At 46.5% G+C, this 21012-nt stretch overlaps 1 protein-coding gene across 2 annotated transcripts in view; it reads right to left on the reverse strand.

Annotated features, from left to right (window-relative positions):
- CBFB (core-binding factor subunit beta) overlaps positions 1–20823 on the reverse strand; it is a 38665-nt gene extending 17842 nt beyond the window's left edge. For both annotated transcript variants that reach the window (XM_026043107.1, XM_026043108.1), the window contains exons 1-3: positions 20746–20823; positions 20547–20633; positions 16335–16451 (exon numbers count right to left, since the gene is read on the reverse strand). In XM_026043107.1, coding sequence (XP_025898892.1) covers positions 16335–16451; positions 20547–20633; positions 20746–20823 — 282 coding nt within the window. The remainder of the gene's footprint in view (positions 1–16334; positions 16452–20546; positions 20634–20745) is intronic.
- Between the last annotated feature and the right edge of the window lie 189 nt (positions 20824–21012).

The raw sequence follows: 21012 nt of genomic DNA on the forward strand, positions 1-21012 counted from the left end.
ACAGCCCTCCCCGGGGGTGCAGAAGAGCCCCTGTGAGCACAGCACTCACAGGCAGCGCGAGTAAGACGGGGAGCACGAGGAAACCACCACCTCCCACCAGCCCCGTTTGCAGGAGCCTCGTTTCACAAATACCAAACGCAGCACTGCTCCTCCAGCGCAGCCTTGCTCGTTCACCCCCCAAGCAGCGACTGCAGTACAGACAACTGATTTAATTGGCATGCTTAATTAGCTTAGGAACGAAAGAGATGGTCAAAGGGCCCTTCGGAAGAGTCATTCTCCTCCGCAAGGAAAGCGTGACACAGACTCAAAGCGAAAAGGCTGCACGCGGGCCAGCAAAGACCACACACAATCTCTACTCCAAAAGCAGCTACTTCTTGCAAAACCAACAGGTCCTCTGCACGTTTTGATTTCGGGGTTACCTTTCATGCACATGGGATACTCCATTTTTTTGCAGCCTTTCTCCCTAGGAGCAGGACACGCATCTTTTCAAAGAGAAACCTTCCAGAGAGGAATTCTCTTGTGCTTTGGGTCCYGCCTGGCGCCCGGGACGAAGGATGCAGGATGGGGTGCCCCAATCCCAGCCCTCAAAGCCCTTAAGGCCTCAGCAGGTCTTTATTGCTACCAATAATGCACATTTTTCACTTCCAAAAGGGTGAGCGCCTTAACTAGCTCTGGGAGCACCACAGAATCACTCAAACCATGAGCAATTCACACATACTTACATTAAAACACATACTATAAAGCACATCAGTGCTCTCTCCTTTATTGCAGGGAAGAATTTAGCCTCTTGCTCCCCCCTCTCCTCTCGCTGGAAGGATGGAAACCACCTAAGGCTGGAGCCAAAACCGTTTAACCACATATTTCCTTCTTTTCAGATAAAGCCATGGTGGTTCCTTTTCAATTTCCAAGCTTAACAGAATATTACTAAATTGCTCCTGTTGTGTACAACCACGTGAGCTACAGCAGTGCGCCTCAAAATCCGAAAAAATAATGTTATCTTTTAAAAACTTGCAAAGTTCTGTTTTCCAAACACCGCCTAAAAAAGGCCACACAAAGATAGCAAGGGGAAAAAAAAAAAAAAAACACTTTACTGCAATAAAGACCCTAAACTCCCTCTTAACAGCACAGAACTACTCATTTTTTTCTGCAATCTGAAAATAAAGATAGGTTTGGTAGAATATTTCTTTCAAGATTTCGGTGTTTAAACCAGATTAATTGCATTTATATCATCCCACAAATCCTCCCCGCCCTTCTGGGGCTTTTTATGACCACATCTGGCAGCCGGTCTAGCAAAACTCGAGACACTTGGGTGAAAAGCACTTGAGCGGGAAGGAAAAGGAGCGGCTGGAAAATGGGCAATTACCTATTTCACACTCGGTATAGCAATTTAATGGCACCTAAAGAAACACCCTACAGGGATCCACGTCAGAAGATGAAATTCAATGATCTGTTTTACACCGGTGCCTCCTTCCGAGCCGAGTCCATCCTAGGAACTGAGAGGCACAACTTGCCCAACGTGGCAGCACTACAACGCACCTCGATTCAATACCATCGCATATAGGTTAATGGAGGAGAGAATACGTTGAGATGCATGGAAAAATTTCTGCTTGGCTCTTCCCTGTCTTCCTGCACACTGCATTTTGTTCCCTAGATAGTTTTAAAAAACAGCGTACATAATATTAATCTAAAAAAATGAAGCCAAATGAAACCAGAAATATTTATACACGTGTATCTTTTAGTTTCATCAGGGCACAGTGTCTGTTTTCCCTCGTGCTGCTTTGCCTGGGAAACACCTGGGACCTGTGTCGCTCTCGGCACGAGCCGCTGCACAAACCCTCCAGATTAAGTGTGTCCACACACTGGCACGGCCAGAACGCCCCAGTTTGTTCCATTTTGAGAGCGGGATAAACGGTCGCACGCTGCAACCTGCTTTGTGCTCCCAGCTTGGGTTTCCGAACTCGCTCAAACGGGCGAGGGCCGCAACAAACAATTAAAAGACAACAATTAAAAGAAGCAACAAYGCAGCCTAGCACCCGTTTTTGGAGGGGAGGAGGCTCTGCAGAGGCTCCTGCAGCAAAATGCACAGGCTGAGGCCCTCCTTAGAGCTCCTGGCAGGAGATGAAACCATAAAGCAGCTTTCTTTACCTATCAGAGCATTTTTCACTAGCGTGTAACAGCCATCTGAGCAGAGATTTACCTGCTACGCCAAAGCTTTTCCCTTCTTGCAGTTCAAGCTTTCGTAATAACCCGCAGTAGCATCGAAAGTCTTTAGCAAAGGGATTTGTCCTCGTGTGGTTCTTGTCCATGAGTGTCCTTTGCTGCCCCAGCAGCTGGACTGAGCCCAGAGCCGGCTGTTCTGCACCTCCGGTGAACAGAGTATCTCACCTTTCTTCTCATGCTCCCATTTGTGCCCTTTCAACTGATCTCTGTGATTTTACTTCACCTGCATTTGAATGAATAACCATCCCCTGCAACTAAACAGCAGTTATTGTGTAAAAAGCGGGCTGGGAGGGGGGAAGAAAAGAAAAAAGCCAAGGGTTGGGTCCTGTGCAACACTCGGTTCATGTTTTTAAAAACCAAACCTGATTTGAATAAAGCGAAGTAGAGAGGAGGCAATTCTCAATGACTTGAAAGAAAAGTTATTCTACTTGAGCTCGAGACAAAACCTCAGTTTCACATCCTATTTCAGTGCTCTAGTAAACCCTTATCTTACGGGAGCAGGGTGCTGAAGGGATGTGATGCAGATGGGGCTATCGGGGCCTCCGGCCTCACATCCTGCTCCCTCCCTAAGGCAGCGGAGCCGCTTCCTGCACGGAGCTCCCAGGGCTAAGGAACCAGCAGCAGGATGGGCCCGGGGCCACAGCACCTTCCCCGAGTGACCACAGAGAGAAACAGCTCTAAGACCCTCACTCCAAGGAGGATTTTAAGCCATCCAGGCTGTCATCCTCACACCTTCTCAGGATGCGCTGGATTTACCTGCCTTTCTGGCCACTTTTACCTCTCAGGAGCTGGTCAGCTCTCTTGACCTGGGAAGGAAAGCCAGGGGAGTAAAGAAAGAGGAGGATTCCGCTCAGAAAGTCAACAGAAGTGAGGCAGACTTTGGTAAGATTTATGAAACAAAAGAACTCCCACTTGGAGAATTGATGCTGCTGTAAATATTTATTTTCTTCAGCAATTGGGGAAGAGGATGGCGTTTTTAATCCGAGAACAATAGCCTTCTTAGCAATTTGTAATGATGCATTAAAGTTAAAGAGCTCCAAAATCCATCAAGTTCCAATCAATCCCGGCGCCTCCCGTGCTCCAAAGGGTGGGGAACAGAATCACTCTCCTCATTATCTGCGCCACCAATTACAGCACTAAGGGAACAAAAGCAAAGCAACCCCATCAAACATCCTTCCAGATGAACTTACAGCTGGTGCCCTCTCACACCCAGGGTTCAGAGCCAGCATTTCAGTCCTCTCAGCATCACACTGCACGACAAACTCATTAAATCTGCTTGCAAAAATGTTTGGTTTAGTACTTCCCCCAAGAGCCCAAGCCTGCTTCTCAGTCCGAGTCTTACATGCACCTACTGGCTAGCTGTGTTTTCACTCTTTACTTGCATTTTTCACAGGTTTCTCGAGATTTAAAAGGGACACACGTTGTTGTGGACACCCCACGCACAGGGAATTCCAACAACGTCGCCTTCTTGACACAAATGTCCCATTTTGAGAGCTCAGCCACATCACCTTTCCTTCCAAACGGAAGGAGCCCTTTAAGTTGTTCCAAAACGTGCATCATGAAACGGTTCCCAGCACGTGAAAACGAGACTGCTAGTTGTGCGGCGGGTTCGTCTTTCAGCTGCTCCGTAGGGAGGCCACGGAAGCGACGCTTCCTGGCAAAACCAGCCTCCTTCCTAAAGGGCCCCGCACGGACGGCCAAGCTGCGGCTTTCGAGATGAATCCACAGCTTGCGAGCGCCGCGGGGGTGGCACCGATGTCACCACCGTGTCACATCGGCGAGAGCAGCTCCGATAATAATGTGACCAGAGGGACCCCACGGGGCAAGGACCACGGCCAGCAGGGACCCAACAGTGCAAGGACCACGTCCTCTGCCACCGGCCTCGCACCTCCTGGCTGCTCTTCAGCAGAAACCCTCTTTACACAAGGTAGATTTCAGCTTTTTCCTCCACCTCAACCCGCACACGCCACGAGAAGCATCAGTTTCCCAGGCCACAGGGAGGATTTCTGGAAAGACAAACATTTTAATGGTCTAAATGTAATTGGGTTTCTCTTTGCCATTAGCCTACGGCAGCAGGTCAARTCCTGGGGCAGAATCGTCAGCGGAGCCGCTCGCTCGGTAAGTGTGGCCGTGCAGACCAGGGGCTTCAAAAAATGAGGAAAATAAAGGAGGTTGTAAAGGCAGCCTTTCATAATGCAGTATTTTAACATTGCAAAAAGCAGTGGAAATACAAATTCTCAGTCAGGAACAAATTAACATGAAGAAAAGAATTTGCTGAATTACAAAATATCCCATGGATTGCTAACAGCCTGTACTGAAGTTTTAATAGCAACAAGTAAAACAAAAATAGCTGAGCACAGAGCTAACAAATTTAACTATTATTTGCAAGGTTTTGCTCTATATAAACAATTACAACTGTTGCTTAAAATCTTTAATCTCTGTTTTTTTCCCTCCCCCAAAGAGCTATATGTCCCTTGTTTGTACGAATCCTACACATTGGAACTTACTGAGAGGCATTCAAAACCTAAAGTAAATCGGGGAATTTGCAGATATGAATTAATTTCTCCAAAGTTTTTAGTTTGGTCTGAGCTTTATCAAAATACAGCACCTGTCCAATTCTGGAATCGGGACAATATTTACTCTTCAGAAAAGGTTGAAGGCTGGTAAATGCTTCCCCCACTATGGAAACCCAGGGGCTGATACGTGCCTACCTACACAGGCTAGTGACAAACGTGATCAAGATACAACTCCTGGATTAACTCGAGGCATTTCACAACAAGGAGGCGTCTCGGGGCAGTTCTGCAGCACGTGGCACTCCAGTTCACAACAACACAACCACCTGTTTCAGCTCTCTAATTGCAGAGGGCAGCGTTTGGGTTCCAAGCACGAGCATTTCCATAGCATTTCCCCGGAGGAAGGCAGCACTCGGATACAGAACCTCTCGGACAACGCTTGCTAYGAACTCCTAAATCCCATTTCCTGAAGGCAAGCTCCAGAGCAATAGCTGAGAGCTGCTTCTGAACACACTGCCAATCCTTACGCACGCCTACCTGGCTTTATCACCAGCAGCAGTAGAATTTGGGGAAGGTCTTCCTGGATAAATAAAACTCATACGCATTATTGAACAAAGAATTATCCATTTTTACAATCAAACTCCTGTATGCACCCCATTAAAAATTTCTTTGCAAAAGTCATCAGATCTGTACCAGAATTTCTCTCAAAGAGCTTTCCACGTCACTGAGAAACTCCGCTGAGATTTCAGTTTTGGTTTCCCCAAACATCAAAGAGAGTAGATTTCTTTTTTTCCACTAGACCTGAAGGGACTGAATTAACAAGTCACTTAAAAATATGCATATATGATTTTCATTTTTCCCCATGTTAGCTTAATTAACTGTGCAATTATGACTCCCTTTCACAAGCAGATCAACACTTCATTAGAGTACATAGGGTATTGCTTTCAATTAACTAAAAAAGTCAGGTATGAAGCACTTAGKATGTCAGAACAAATGCAATTAATATCTGGTAAGGCTACAGCATTTGACTCCTGCATTAAAATGACCAAGCAGGACTCRTGTTCAGAAGATAGCAGAGAAAAACCTCAAACTATTGCAAGAAACAACAACTTGACTAAATAACCCTGCAGACAACTCCCACTGYTCATCCTCCAAAAACACTTGAGCTGCTGGGCTCAGCACTAAACCAAAGCCACCAAAAAGAAATGCAAAGCCCAAAGCAGGCAGGTGGCTGCTCGGTTTTGCAAAGTCACTGCACAGCAGCCCGCGCTCCCCGGTGCAGAACGTGCCTCCCGCTCGGGCTCAATCCCAAGGCCTCCAAAAAGACAAAGAGCAACCACACGGTTGGATCGGAGTCCACAAAAATGCAAGGAGCAGAACGCGGGGGTAATCTCAAAGGCAAATATGTTCTGGGGTTTTCCCCATGATACATTAAAGAGCATCTTTTTTTTTTCCCATTACATTCTTTACTACTGGATTCTACAGGAGAAAATGGCTGGGTTTGCAGTCTGCTCTRCCAAAATGCATCAAGAACAGTCCTGGTTTTTACTGTAACTGGGCATTACAACTGAAAATAACACTGTTGTGGAAGGGTCTTGGGAGGCAACTGCTGCTGTGCTGCAGCCACCAAGCAGACCTGCAGCAAGCAATGCCTACCTGCAGCAATCCAGCCAACAGCAGCACTGTTTGCTGCCACACTGAATACCTTTCAGACAGAAATTTCAAAATTAGCAGGGATATTAGCTCTTCTTTCAGAAGTGCAGCATAGCAAAAAAGTAAGATTAAATAAAATCATTGTAACTGATTATTTTCAAGACGGCTTGGAAAGAGAGGTTGGAATTACAGCATGCTCCTGGAGTGCAAATTAAGAGTGAAACCGTAAGCTACGAAGCACAGGTTGAGAAGGGGAATTGAATCGACCAGCACGGTGCCCTCTGCCCCTGCAGGCCTTGTAAACGGGCAGAGCAAGCGGCCCTGACACACAGCGGCACGACACGGCCGGCAATGACGCTGTGCTGCCGGGTGCACACAGGGCGCWCACAGCAACATCACAGCTTACCAGCAACAGCAGCACTTGGTCCTGCAGCRAAGAGGCTCCCGGCGGCACTGCCCTTTAGGGGATAAAAAATTGGATACCCTGGAATCAAGCGACGGATGCAGCCCAAGAGACCGCTGGGCTGTTCTCACAGCGCCCTGTGCAAGGGGAAAGCAACGCGGGCCAGGGAGAAAAGGAAGAAAATCTGCTCTGAATTAGATAACTGCTGCTATCTCCTGCTGCGGAATGAAGATTTTTTTTTTTTCCCCTCCCATCTCAGAATGGTGTCTAAAATCTGCTAAACCTGTATTTTTAAAGTGAAAATGCAAAGGGCATAATGCCAGTGCACTCATAAAAATACACAGTATCRACAATATTGGCTGGCAATCCATAAAAACATCCAGGAACAAGGCCAGGGAAAGGAGAGGCACCTCCTTGCGCTGCTGCTGTTATGTCCCCGAGTGCTTTGACAGCCACTTGAGCAGTATTCAAGTGTGGAAAAACTGAAGAACCCCCCCAAACACTCCACAAACCCCTGTAAATGCGGCCTGAGAATGGCAAAAAAAAGAAAAAAAAAAAAAGGAAAAAGGAAAAGACATAAAAGCAGACCAGATGTCCCCCTGTTTAAAAATAAAAACGATCCAATAGAAGAACTGGCAAAGCCACAAAGAGAGGTTCGTTGTGAGCCTATCTGCGCTTGAACACCAAGAAGTGAGGGAGACTACCCTGTTTCTTATTAACTCAAACCGACTAAGTGAGGAGAAAAGGAGGGTATTTGACAGAACAGACACAGACCTTCCTGTGTGCTGGGTGGGGTTTTTTGTCTCGTCTTTGGCTTTTCTGGTCATTAGCCTTCAAAGTTGCTCCGAAGGAGCCACGGGACCCACAGCACTTGAATTTCTTGGCTTTTCTGCTGAAACCACCCAAAGGACCAACAGCGGCTCCTTTGCTGTCCAGGTTGCTTCTCCTCCCCAGAAAACTGGCTTGGAAAACGGTCCGCATTTCCAGAGGACACAAAACAGAGGACAGGCACAGAATTTGGAGGAGGGAGAGCAAAGGAGAAGGGGGTGCTACAGATGCAAAAACCTGCTTAGCTTCCAACCCAGCTGCATCAGGTTCTTCCACTGGAATTAGGCACATCTGGTAAGCAGTGAAGAACCGACGCATGAACGCGAATTCAACCAGTCACGCTGCATTAAGCTTTAAATTAACGCAAGTTATTTATTTTTTGTGCGTGTTTTTTTTTTTTGTATACCATAACAACTACTTAGTTTTCATCACCCTATAAAACTTTATGGTGTCATAATTATTCTGTAGAAAAGACTATCAGCTTCGGCAGAGCAGCAACGCCCAGGAATCATCTTTAACAGAAAGTAGCACTTTCAGACCTATTTTTAGTATCGAGTTCTCCAAACAGCCAAATCCTGAAAAGTATACAAAGGTCAGTTATAACATAATAGACATTTTCAGTTTTCGTCAGGCAAAACGTGACTAGAATTCTCCCAAAGCAGGGAGAAGACAGAACCAGCTCTGTGAGCAACAGGGCAAAGAAAGAGGGGAAGGGATTTTCATTCGAACTCTTATGCACTCTGTGTTTTACCCCATTGAAACCACCTAATGATTCATGTTCTTGAAGCTAAAAATAAGAAAAACKATTATAACCGATAAGAGCTTTACTTCCTCAAAAGCTTAAGTGTCGAGTTCCAGATAATGAGAAAAGGACAAAAAATGAAAATAAAAATCCACAGTATCAGCGTCCGCTGAATGCTCTGGTCAAGAAATACCACCCTGCATGTTCTACCAGTCTGTAATACACTGGGAGGCAATCGAAAACAGCAGGTTTCTGCTATGCTGTAGCTACAACCCCGGTGTTTTCCTCAATGAGAAGTCATTAGGCTACTGGGATACGTAATTGCATGAGAGCATTTTGCATATGCAAATTTCCCCAGGCGTCTGGAGTCGAGTTCATGGCCCACCCTGCTTCTATCTAACTAAAAACGCTCGTCCTCCAAAGTCWGAGCTGCATTAAAGCTTTATGCAGAAATCCCAAAGCACCCCGCTACGTGAGAAAAAACGCACTGCGGCAGCTGGAGTACTTGGTCTGTATTGCCTCTACCAAAGATTTTTTTTTTAATAAAAACAAATGCTTTGGATAAAGAGAAGATGAGAATTTCTTCTGGTCACCACCAGTCTGTCACCCCTTCTCAACAGGGACTATTTGATCAGGAGACCCAGGTCTCATGCAGCTGCTTTCTTCCCTAGATTTCAGTCCTAAAAGCCACCTGAGACTGCACGAGAAGCTCCACTTTGTCCTCAGTCATTCCACTTCAATGGAAGACTCAAGTGTTAGGGCCTTTATTGCAAACCTCATGCCAGGTTCAGTAACTTCCACAGGTTTTAATCATCATCTTCTAAACCAAGATGAATCGAAACAAGAGGTTTCACCCCCTGTACTCCCACCACGCGAGAGCTACAGCCTGAAATTGTTAAAACTATCTGAAACACCAAAAATGAGCACAAATTCCACACAGTCTCCCCAAAGAGCCACAATGAGGCTCCTGTGCACAAGTCTAGACATGAATGAAACAAAATACATGGATTTTTCCCTTGCTTAGACGGATTTGCGGCATCAACTGCTGCTCAAAAGATGGTCCTTTTATCACCACTCGCATGCGCTTGGAACAGTGCTGGTCTGCAAGACAGAAGTTCTCATTTTTCCCGTATTATTGTCACAACATATGTGCCAGGCCAGCTTGTTAAGGCATCCAATACACAATTAGGCAAGCTAATTATCTTATTTTGTTACTTGCACTCTGGACAATAAAGCYTGAAGAACCATTTCAGTAACTTTCTGAAAAACAAGTTTTCTGCAGTAAACGTTTAGACATCGCACTGAAGACTTTGGGAAAACATCATGCATTGAGTGACTCGCACAAAGGAGCAGACTCATCCTCAACAGCAGCATTCTGACTAATCTCATTCATAAGAGGAGCAGAGAAGCAYAACGTTAACAGCTTTGCTTAGTAAGTAAGAGACTGATAGGCAAACAAAAGACTCAACAGCCCAAATGTCTGGATTTCCTCCAGGATTTCTGCTGCAGGGATCTCGAGCGCGGCTTTCATCCACACAACACTCATCTGTCTTCGTGTAGAGCTGGCTCCCAAATGTAAAACTCAACTAACTTGTTCTGGTGTTGTTCCTCTTCTGACAAGCTTTAGGAGGCTGGTATTAGTAAAAGGGAAGTCTTGTCTATACAACGTAATGGACGCCTTCAGACCACGGCAAAAAAAGCTCGGGGTAATGCATAAAAGGTGACCAAATAGCTGCTGCTACAACATGTAATAAAAGATAATCCAAAGCAGGTGTCGGGACGGCAGCAGTTGAGCATTCAGGCGCTGCAGGGAGGGCTGGCAGGTAAGCATCACATAAATAGCAGGGAAATGCCATCAGCATCGCTCACAAACCCCGTTTCAAACCAGCTCCGGCGCTGCGTGCGCGTGAACGAGGCCACGTGCAGCAGCCCAAGCGTGTGGAGGAGCAGCGGGATGAAGGGGAAAGGGCGCGGGTGTTTGTCACCCGGGGTGACTCACGCTCTCGTGCAGGAGGCACCCGGGCATAAATCAGCCTGCAGCAACAACTGCCCCTGCCGCGTCCAGCGCYGGACAACGCTCACCCAGGGAGCAACTCCTGCAAAGCCCTTCGAGCTGCTGAAAGGGCATGAACTGGACAGATTGGGGCATTTCCCAGCTCTCCTGGAAAATGGAGAAGCCAAGATATGCTGCGACCCTTCGACTTCGAAGGGAGTCGCTATTAAGCTGCTTTCCTCAAGAGCTGGTGGCAACGAATATCAGCCTCCAAGCGCCCAGACAAAACAAGGAGAAAGGGTATCTATACTTTGTAGAGGGCCATAAACAATGGTATCTAGGGAAAAAGAAAAACAACAGACCGGCTGAAAGGGGGAAAAAAATAATTCTTAAGCACAAATATAGTAAAACCTAGTCACAAGCATCCATTGAAACCTACCATTTCCCTCCCATCGGGCAGATGCCTGGGTGGAAACTCCCTGTCTGCCTTTGCAGGATCCCTTCCACGCACCCCTCAAATGCAAGGCTGGCRTTTTTTAAGCTTTCAGGACGAGAAAGACAAAGAAATGGCAGAAGTGCAACAGGCAGAAGCTCCTCCAGAGGCCTAGGCACATGCACGGTTAAGCAGCTGATGTCCCTGTATTTTACTGTTACCACAACATTTTTGGGTTGTGGGTCATTATGGAGAGCTGAACAGCTCAGCTGAAGCGACAGGGCCAGACCAAGAGCAGCAGATATTGACACCAAAGATTTCCAAAGCAACCTAGAAAAAAAGGACTCTCAAAATAAATGAATAAAAGCATGGAACTGCAGACAGGCACCAGCCACATCTCGCCAGTTCTGCATTCCTCAAGGAAACTGAGAATAAACCCAAGGAGAAATCTTGCATCGTTCAGCTAGCGCAACGCGGGAGAACAACAACTGAATAAGAAAACCTGCCGCCAAAATATTGTTTTCTTAGTTTGCCAGTGGATTAAAGGACTAACCTAAAACCCGCCTGCAGAGCTGCACAATGAGCCTGGGCCTCCTGAGCTTTGGCTGGCGAGGCGACGAGACGATTCCGCAAGAGCAACAGTTTAGGGGCAGGACAGTCCTGCAACATGAACGTCCTCCTCAGACACCCCCACACACGAGCAGACAAGGGAAGGGAAACAAAAAAATCCCCTTCGATGGTGGCATTTGCCAGGTTTTCACCTATATGGTACCTTACATGCCCCTGTATCCTCCCTGTGTACAAACGGCGCTGCCAACTTCACCATCCAGCTTCTCAGGGCCATAGCACCAAGGATCTCCAGGAGGATCTTAAACCGAGATCGTCGGGATAATTGGAAAGAATGTGAAATGACCACAGATAAATTGAAGGACGGAGTCCTGCTGCCTGTTAGCACCTCAACTGTGAGATCATATGCAAAGATAAAGCAATGACCACACGCACCTTAGGGCTGAGCTTACTCTACGTGGTGCCGCATACAACACCATCTTTGATTAATATCATAGTTCTGGCACACGTTTTTTCTAAATTAGCATCCTGGGCATCCTCTCCCACAGGCCTAGACTGAAAATTGAGCCAAAACCACTTGGGTCSGGGCTCGAAACCCGGTGGCCTGCAGGGTGCAGGCGCCAGGAGCGCTGCAGATGCGACAACGCAACCTCTATGTGTTAACTGTAAATGCCACCAGACTGAAAATACAGGAGCTTCAATAACACAGCTCCCGAGTGCTACAGGAGAGATAAACGAGCGCTGAAACTTTAAAACAGTTTCCCAGACATCCTTTATTTTTGTTCAAAGTGTGGAGAAAAACCCAAACAAAAACTAAACAAGGAAGCTGCTAACCCAACATTACTTGAATGAATGAAGACTTTCCACTGACTTCTTCAAACACTAGCGTGAACCAGAGTAAAGAGTGCAGTCAGAAACAGGCTCGCACAGGTATTCAGGTATTTCTCCTAAATTCAGCCTTCACTTTCTAAACATTTAAGTCTTCACTTTCCAAACAAACCCTGAGAGGTTTGACTGGACATTTGCTCACAAACCAGAGCAACTAATACGGCTATCCCTGTAAAACGTGACCATTTATTACCAAAGAGAGAAAATAAGCTGACTGGGGTCTCGGTTATGCAGCTGGCCACTTAATTCTGGTGAGAAAAGAGCCCCCAAGTAAAGCCAGCTCTGTTGAAAGGAATTTAAATTTAACTTTTGTTTCTCACTACCTTTTTTTTTTTTCAGACTTCTGTAGCATTTGCACTGTGATTTTTTCTTCACATGCATCTGAGAATTTACCATATTTATAGCCAAATTTTCTTCACATGCATCTGAGAATTTACCTTATTTATAGCCAAATTTTCTTCACATGCATCTGAGAATTTACCTTATTTATAGCCAAATTTTCTTCACATGCATCTGAGAATTTACCATCAACTGCTTATAGCCAAATTTCCCAGTTGCTACAGGAGAAACAGCCCATGAGGAAAAACCCCAGCATCTTCAGAGGAAGGAAAACCAAGTCCAGAACTCTTTCCAAACTCATTAATGGCTTAATGCAGCAAGCAGCAGCCGTGGCTCCCCGACACATGTGGCCTCCCCGGCTCGGGATGCATTTGGGCTGCATCCGAGGGGCTTTCTTGTGGAATGCCGGTGGTTGGAGCAGCTCCCGCCGGCGGGAGGCTGCGGGGAAGATGCTGCTTTACGAGCAGCTGCTGCCCAACAGCAGGCAGGAAGCGGCGCCGCGTTAGAAGCGAGATGAAGCCGGGTGTGAGGAAGGGGAGGGCGAGGGAAGGAACCTCCCACGKCTCACAGGGGCCCTGCGCGCAGCCACGGGTCAAGGTTTTCAAAGAGCAAGGAAGGGAGGCCCCAAAATCGCAATGCTTCCACGTAAGGAAGGCTATGGAGAGAGAAACACCTCTAAGGAACAAAGGACAGGGGCATTTGGTCTTGCAGGATATATATACAGCATGGACAAAGCAAGAGTTCATCACGCTGTTCTCAAGAGAATTGCAGTAATTTTTTTTACAAGAGTGAAAGGAAATCTGCCCCCAGCTGTACTAACCAGAGCAAAAATGAAAGAGCTTCACCAAGCACGAGAAAGGCTGAGTAACTGAAGATACTGGAGAGCCAAGGGGAACCCAAACCCCGGCACTTCACTCGGGTGCAGYGGTGCCAGGTTGCAGGGGGCTCTCTGCAGCACTGGCCTCTCAATTCCTTTGCAACTTTATTTTTATGGGTTTATTTTTTTTAAAGGACTGCATACAAGTGGACAACTGACAGGACTAAGCAACCTTGGTATTCTTAGGAGGTGCAGAAACACAAAAACCCAGGACTGAGCCCCTCGCAACCGCCCGAGAGGATCACAGTGAAAAACTATGTCCTACTATTTCTACAATCTAGATCACCTTTTTCCCCCCACTTCTTCCCCAAGACGTTTGTACTTTTATTAAAGCAAAGCTGCAAAATCCCTCAAATACATAGTTAAAGGATGCTAATTTTCTGCATGGCAAAGACAGCGTAACATTTAAATCATCTTAAAAACACGTTAGATTTAACGTATCTTTTCTACTCCTCTTCCAAGCTTCAAACTTGGCTACCCAGTTCTTCAGGCACTGAAGACAGGGGGTTTGCTAGGGACCCCCAACTCACCCACTGTGAACGTGAGATGTACAAAGTTTCAAGCCTAAGGAAAACCCCTAAATTCAGAAATATCCAAATGAACAAAATGAGCCTGTGAAGTTAAAATTCACCTTCGTTCATGGACTCCAGGATTTCACGTACAAGGGCTTTTCTCTCCCCAAAATGCAATCAAGCAGCAATACTGCATTGATAATCTTGTAAATCTGTGTACAAAACTGCTTAGGCGCAACAGGGGCATACTTAAACTCTGGATAAACTATTTTGGGCCACCGCTTGCTTAGTCAAACACTGGAGCAGAATTCCAGAATAAAAATATTCCCGTGTTGGTAACTTTATCTACATTCTAGATCTCAAACCAGTGCCTAAAATAATAATTAACTGACAGCTCCCCCCAAAGCCTTTTTTTATTCATATAATTAAAAACATGCCTTGCTGGCTTGCATCCAGTGATGAACAAACACACGTTATGCACTGCCTCAAGAATCAAAGCTCATAAAACAACGCTGCACAGAGCTACAAAAAAATCACATGGTGCTGAGTTCAGAGGCTGCTGCAGCCCATGAAAGAAATTCTTAAGCAAGTCGAGTTGGGAAATGCAAAGGGGCGAAAATCTTGGGCCGTGCAAGCGAGAACAGAAAGGCAAATGCTGGTTGATAAGGCAAGAAACCTGCCTGCTGCTCCCATGGAAGTTTTGGGAATGGTTTCTTTGGTGCAAGCTCAATTCCGTGYGGAACGAGCCCGTGTTTGCATGGGTTTTAGGTGGCAAAGCTGCACGGGCACCGAGAGCCATGGAGCTGCTGCCATGAGGAGCAGGAGACTATTCCCGTGCACCAGCCTGGCGGGATCCGGACGAAGCGGGCTCGAATTTACTGTAAACACACATAAAAACCAGGGAGTGGCAGGCGTTAATGAGAGGCATGTTCTGTTTTAATGTGTGGCGCCCAGGTTCCTACGTGATGGAGGCAGCACCAGAAAATGGATGGAAGAGCTCAGCGCCTTGGGAACTCACTCAGAGAAAACCGAGTTTTAAAAAAAAATACATCGTGAAAGTAAATAAAATTATTTTCCAACTGGCAAGGAGAGAGGCTTCAGTCTTCCTGCCCGTTACAAGAAAAATTCCTCGTGCAATTGTGAGCCAGAATCAATATTTTTCAGCGAGAGCCAGATTCAATTCGATTTCCTTAGCAAAGCAGCCAGGACCCAGCAGAGCCAACTTTGCTCCTTCGCCCCCAATTCCTCCACCTTCGGCAAGCCTCGCAGGGCTAGATGGAAAATAATTTGTCCAAAAAAACCTCATTAACTTGAATTCCAAACACCGTATCTGCCCCTCAGGTATTTTTTTTTCTTCCTGTCAGGCATTCCTACTGCAGGAAATATTTATCTGCCACCTAGAAGCCGTTAAAGGACCCAATATGCCACTAAAACGGACTGGGTTTCAAGTATTTCCTCCAGTCTTTTAAATTTGCCAATATTAGTTTTTACTTATCACCAGAATGGCCAGGAGCAAGAGCTGAAGTCTGATAAAAGCTGCCCGCCCCACAAAAAAAAGAAAGTTAGTTTGAAACAAACCAGAAAAGCTAAAGGGGCTTAAAACCTGGTCCAAAACTCCTGAGGTCAGCAGAAACACTACTACTGACTTCAGTCATTACTGGAGCAGCCCCAAAGCGTTTAAGGAGCACAGACAGAACACAGCATCTACATTTTTAAAGRTATGGCTTCCYTTGGCAAGATAAAACCGTTCCTAAGCAGTTCCAGTAACTTTATTCTGATGAGACTGGGCAGGGTTTCTGTCTTTAGTTTTGAAAGCAAGGCTTATTCTAGAAGGGCGTGATGAAATTGTTTCTTAAAAAAATAAAAATTAAAAATAAATGAAGGTCTCGTTGCGCTACACGGCAAATGGAGCATTTATTGTATCAGCCTTGTGGCACCAAACAGCAAACTGAGCATTTATTGCATCAGCTAACAGTCTAACACCCAAATAGTACCCTGCTCRGGATGCAAATTTCCAACAGTCCAACAAACGGCCGGCCAAGGTCCGACTTCTGCACCATTCTAGAAACATCTAGCGAAAACACGAACGCCGTTTCAATCGCTCCCCCRAGGCTTTATCGGAGTGTGGCGACAGAAATGAAGTTCTGCTCTGAAAATAGCAAAAGGAGCCCCTGGTATTCCCCGTGTTTCCCTCCAAAATATTAACATGCCTTAAAACAAAGCGAGACTGGAGGTTACTGCACCGGCGTTCAACTGTACTTGCATGACCAAGATGGCAAATACTATTTCACGTTACAGGAGCGGTGCACATTGCCAAGACAAGGAGCACGAGAACCGTTTTGCAGCTGCAAGAACCTCCTCCTTACCTTGCCTCCTTCTCTCTCAAAGTCGACATATTCCCGGGTCGGTGTCTGTCGCTGCTCCCCCTGCCAGCTGGCCGGAAAAAACTGGAGAGACAGATTGGTTCCTGTGGCCACAAAAGCCTTTTAGAAAAATCAATACAAACAGGATCAGGGAGCAAGACATTACATAAATTATGCAGGCAGTCATTTATTTTTACATCAGTTTATGTCTTAAGCTAGGCAGCAGAGAGAATGCTTCAAGTCAGAAACATGCACTCATCATTTTTCTTAAGTATTAAGTTACAAACATCTGATTCCATTTTGACAACATTCGCCATTGGCTGCTTCGGATATAAAATACAACATGGAATCGATACTTCTTTCAAATCAGTTTTGCTGACATTAGAATCTGTCATTTCAATTCTGCCTGGGTTCCCTCTACCAACTCAGTATTTGAAGCACTAAAAACTGCTCGTGCTTTCCAGGGAGCTTGCATTTCTCTCAAAGTATTTCAAAGGGAAAGATAAACTCCCCGTAGCTGTTCCTAGAGGCAACTTTTCATCGTCATATTTACACCTAGACAAACACTTATCTGGACAGAAATGTATTTATTCCCATCTCACCGGCTGCAGGCAAATCAGCATCCAAAAACTGCTAAACACACCATGTGTTATTAGGCACCACAGTGTGATCCTGGTGCCACATTAGACACCACTGAAATACAGTGAGAACAGGTAGAAACAGCCATTCTTGTAGCTGAARCCATTAAGGGGACTGGCCCAAGCCCACTGGAAAAAGTGCAGGTGGTTTTCAAGGAAATAATTCGCTGGTGGCTCAAATGCAAGACCAAGTTTTCTGTAGAAGCCCCTGTGTTTATCTGCACACCTCGTGCGCTCAGAGCAGGAACGAATGCCATTTTCTAAGGGCTGCATTAAAAAGGAGAAGTATTTCAAAGCAGAATCGGGTAGATTTGGAGCATTTCTGTTCCATGCTATGCTACGACGTGCCCTGTGAGCATGTGAATGCTCGACCGCGCTGCCAGCGTAGAGCACTGCTCAAAACTCTCAGTGTCAACCCTGATTTGTTGCAATCAAATAATTGGATGGATTACGGTGATCACTTAGATTTAAACGGTCATCAATCCAGATCACAGCCTTTCTAGAAAGGTGCATAAACACTCCCCCAAGAGCTGGAATTTTCTGGCAAGGGGGTTCCTGCCAAGCAAGCCAGAATTCAGCAACTCTGCGATATAAATATCACTCTGACACTACCAGTGACACAACAGCTCTACATGTCACTTAGTTCCGGTCACGGTCCCGCCACTCTGTCACAGGACTAATTCCTCCCATTCTGAAAGTAGAAGTGCCTTTTTCTTAAATTATTATTATTTTATTTAAAGGGAGACAAATCCTCTGCGACCAGGTTCCACTGCAGGCTCTAAGGGCAGTTTCTAAGAAAACCCCTCCCATTCAGCACATGTGCAATGCCATTAAAATTGACAAATCAGCCCCCCCAGCACTGAGAGGATTGTACTGGGATGTTAGCATTTGTCTGAACACAATGCTCTAAAGATAAATATTTCAAGCCACGTTAACAGAGGCTTCACCAGGGATACATTTGCACAAATGGGAAGCATAAATCAGCAAGGGCTGCAGCCCATCGGTTATCAGGTTATTTGCCCGACTTGTATTTTATTTGGTTTTTTTTTTTCTTTTGAGTGCTTCTATTTAAGCAATTAAATTATCCCTACCGCTAAATAATTTTGACTCATCAGGTCACCACCACTTTGCACGTTCAAAAAGCACCTTCCCATCTGAAAGGATCTTTAGCAAGAGCCTTTTAGACTATGTCTTTTACATGCTTAAAACCACCTATAGGAAGGAGCGAGATTTTTGGGGGTAAACCCGCCGATATCTGCACCCTTCCAGACCAGTAATGTTTCTGCAGGTGCAAGAATCTCAGGCCGTAAGTAAAATATTCCCTTTTAGGTAAATTAAGTAGCTATTTCCCCCCATAGAAAAACCTCTAAACTACTACACAAAAAAGGGAGAAAAATAGGAAAATGAAAGTACACAAATTCCTACATCCTCATGGAATTGTGCAGCCAGCACCCAGACCACGGGCTGCATAGAAGTCATGCAGGTATTTATATTCTCTCATGCAGGTATTTATATTCTCCGCATTTTTGAAGTGCATCTCCTCTCTTTAAAAAGATAAAAGCATCCCATTAAAACCCCCCATTCTCTGCCTAAATCAAATCAGGGGGCAATTCTGAAAAATCCAAGAACTGTCTTACTGGTAATAAAACAGGACAGCACTAGAACTGATGATTTTAAGTTAAAAAATGGGGAAAAAAAAACAAGCACCGAACAAATGTTGATCTCAACCTTGAAACTAAGACGATCATAATTTGCTATCCGTCATCTTTTAAAGCAGAGGCAGGAGCACTATGGTAAACGTGCGTGCCTCCAATTTAGCAACAACCTTATCAGCAACACRAGGGTGTCTCGACCTACGTTTAGGCACCGTAAACACAAGTAAGTGCCATCCAACCAAGTACATAGTGATAAGTCTCTCAAAACAAATTTAGTACTTTATTTTCAGGTTATCAAAGCAGGTTACTACAACCTAAATATTCAGCTTAGTTGTTCTTTGCTGTTAACTATTTCCCTTACTCCATAAAGAGTTACTTGACAAAGGGAACCTATTTATTGCAAGCTCTACGATTAAATACTTAAAGCCATTTTCTTTCCTTCTTTAGGGGGAACTGCTTAAAATACATAAAGACACTTGCAAAGGCTCCCCTTGGAAAATAAAAGAATACACCTTTTATCTCCAGGGAAATATTTGAGACCAAAAAAAAAAAAAGAGAGTGAAATAGCTAGCTCAATTTTTAACATCAGTCACTGCAAACACTACGTTTCTAAATAAACTTGCCTATTTATGCCCTGTTTGCAGAACAAAACCAGGTGTTTCAGGAGGTTATTAGGAGGCTGCTTTATAATTAAGCAAATGGAAAATAAAAATTACGCAGAACAGGCATCACTGGTGGCTTCTCCGAGGGATGCAGTTCTGATGGAGCCAGCTTAGAAATACCAGTGTGGGTCTACAGGGAYTCCCCACTTGCAGAAATACGTGCATAAGCTGCACTTAATAAGTCACTAAGTCGATTYTTTTTTTCTTTTTTTATGTAAAAAGGGAAGGGCTCAAACCTATTACGTGCTTTCACCTGTTCAGGAACTGGAAATGAAAGTACATTAAGTTTTCTTTACCTACCCATTGTTTCCCCGGTGACTTTTTAAAGGGAGGAGAGGCATGCGGTGGGGGGAAAAAAACAAGAATTTAAAAAATGGAAAAAAATTAAGAGCTTGACTGAGGGGGCTTCTCCGAAAACAGGCTCCAAAACCCCACGGGAGAAGCAGGGACAGRGGTTAAGGTTATTAGCTCCTTGTAAGGAGGAGTTAAGCCTGAGAGCGCTCACAGCAACGCTGCGCGATACCGATCTCGCCCAAGGAACCGGGCACAAATCAAACCAGGAAATAACCAGTCACTTCTCGACTCCTCCGAGCCATATTTACCTTTAATTTCTGATTCTGAGAAAAAAAAATAAAAGAGAAAAAAAAGGAGGGGGGTTGTAGCTAATCTTAATGAATGAGGTAGGACAGGGCTGAGCTTCGAGCTTTTAAAAGCCCGATTTACAAAGCAGTAGTTTCAGCCCACAAGAAAAAAAGGTTTTTGAAGAGTTTTGTGGCGTTACGTTGGGCGCAACGTGACGCGCGGCTGCTCTTCAAAAGCTGCTATTTCCCTCACGCACACTAAAAAAGGGGGGGAAAAGGAAAAATAACAGAGAAGGCAGAGCGCGGAGGGGGGATGCGCGCGGGGGCGGGCGGCCGCRCACCAGAAAACGCCGTTTCTCGCCCCAAACCGGCGCCGCTTCCCTCCCGTGACGCCGAGCGCGCCTCTCTCCTCTCGGCCGGCCGAGTCGCACGGCGCAAACCTCAGGGGCGGGAGAGGGCCAAAAAAAAAGTGGTTTTCGGGGCAGTTTTTGGCCTCTACGGCGCGTTTCGGGCCGCGGGGGCGGTGACGCGAGCGGGGGCTTCAGGGGGGCCCCGCGTTTCGTGGGGACAAAAGCGAAACTGCCGGGGAGCGGGACGGCGGCGGCCGGCCGGGCCCGGCGCGGCCGCGGGTTCGATCCCCGCCTCCCCCCGCGCCAACGTCGGGGGCCGCGGCACTTACGATCTCGGAGCGGCCGTCGCGGCAGGCGTTCTGGAAGCGGGCCTGCCTCTCCTCGTGGGGCCGGTCCCTGAAGCCCGTGTACTTGATCTGCGAGGGAGCGCGGGCGCAATCAAGGAGGGCCGGGCGGGCGCGATAAGGGCGCAGCGGCGCGCACAGACTGCGCCGCCCGTTCCCGCCGCCGCTCCCGTTCCCGCCTCACCTCGCACTCGCGGCTCAGCTTCCTGAAGAACTCCTCGTTCTCGAACTTGCTGCGCTGGTCGGGGACCACCCGCGGCATGGTGGTGGCGCCGCCGCCGCCCGCCCCGCGCTGCCCCGGCCCCAGCGCTCGCCTCGCCCTTTGTGAGACCCCCCCACCCCGGGCCGCCCTCAACCGCCTCCTCCGCCTCCTCCTCCTCCTCCTCGCCGCCGTCCTCCGCCCGCCCCGCCGACTTCCTCCCGCCTCGCAAACTCCGGCCCAACAGCCGCA

The sequence above is a fragment of the Nothoprocta perdicaria genome, unplaced genomic scaffold (assembly GCF_003342845.1).
Source record: "Nothoprocta perdicaria isolate Ctin4 unplaced genomic scaffold, notPer1 scaffold_321, whole genome shotgun sequence".
Classification (NCBI taxonomy): Eukaryota; Metazoa; Chordata; class Aves; order Tinamiformes; family Tinamidae; genus Nothoprocta; species Nothoprocta perdicaria.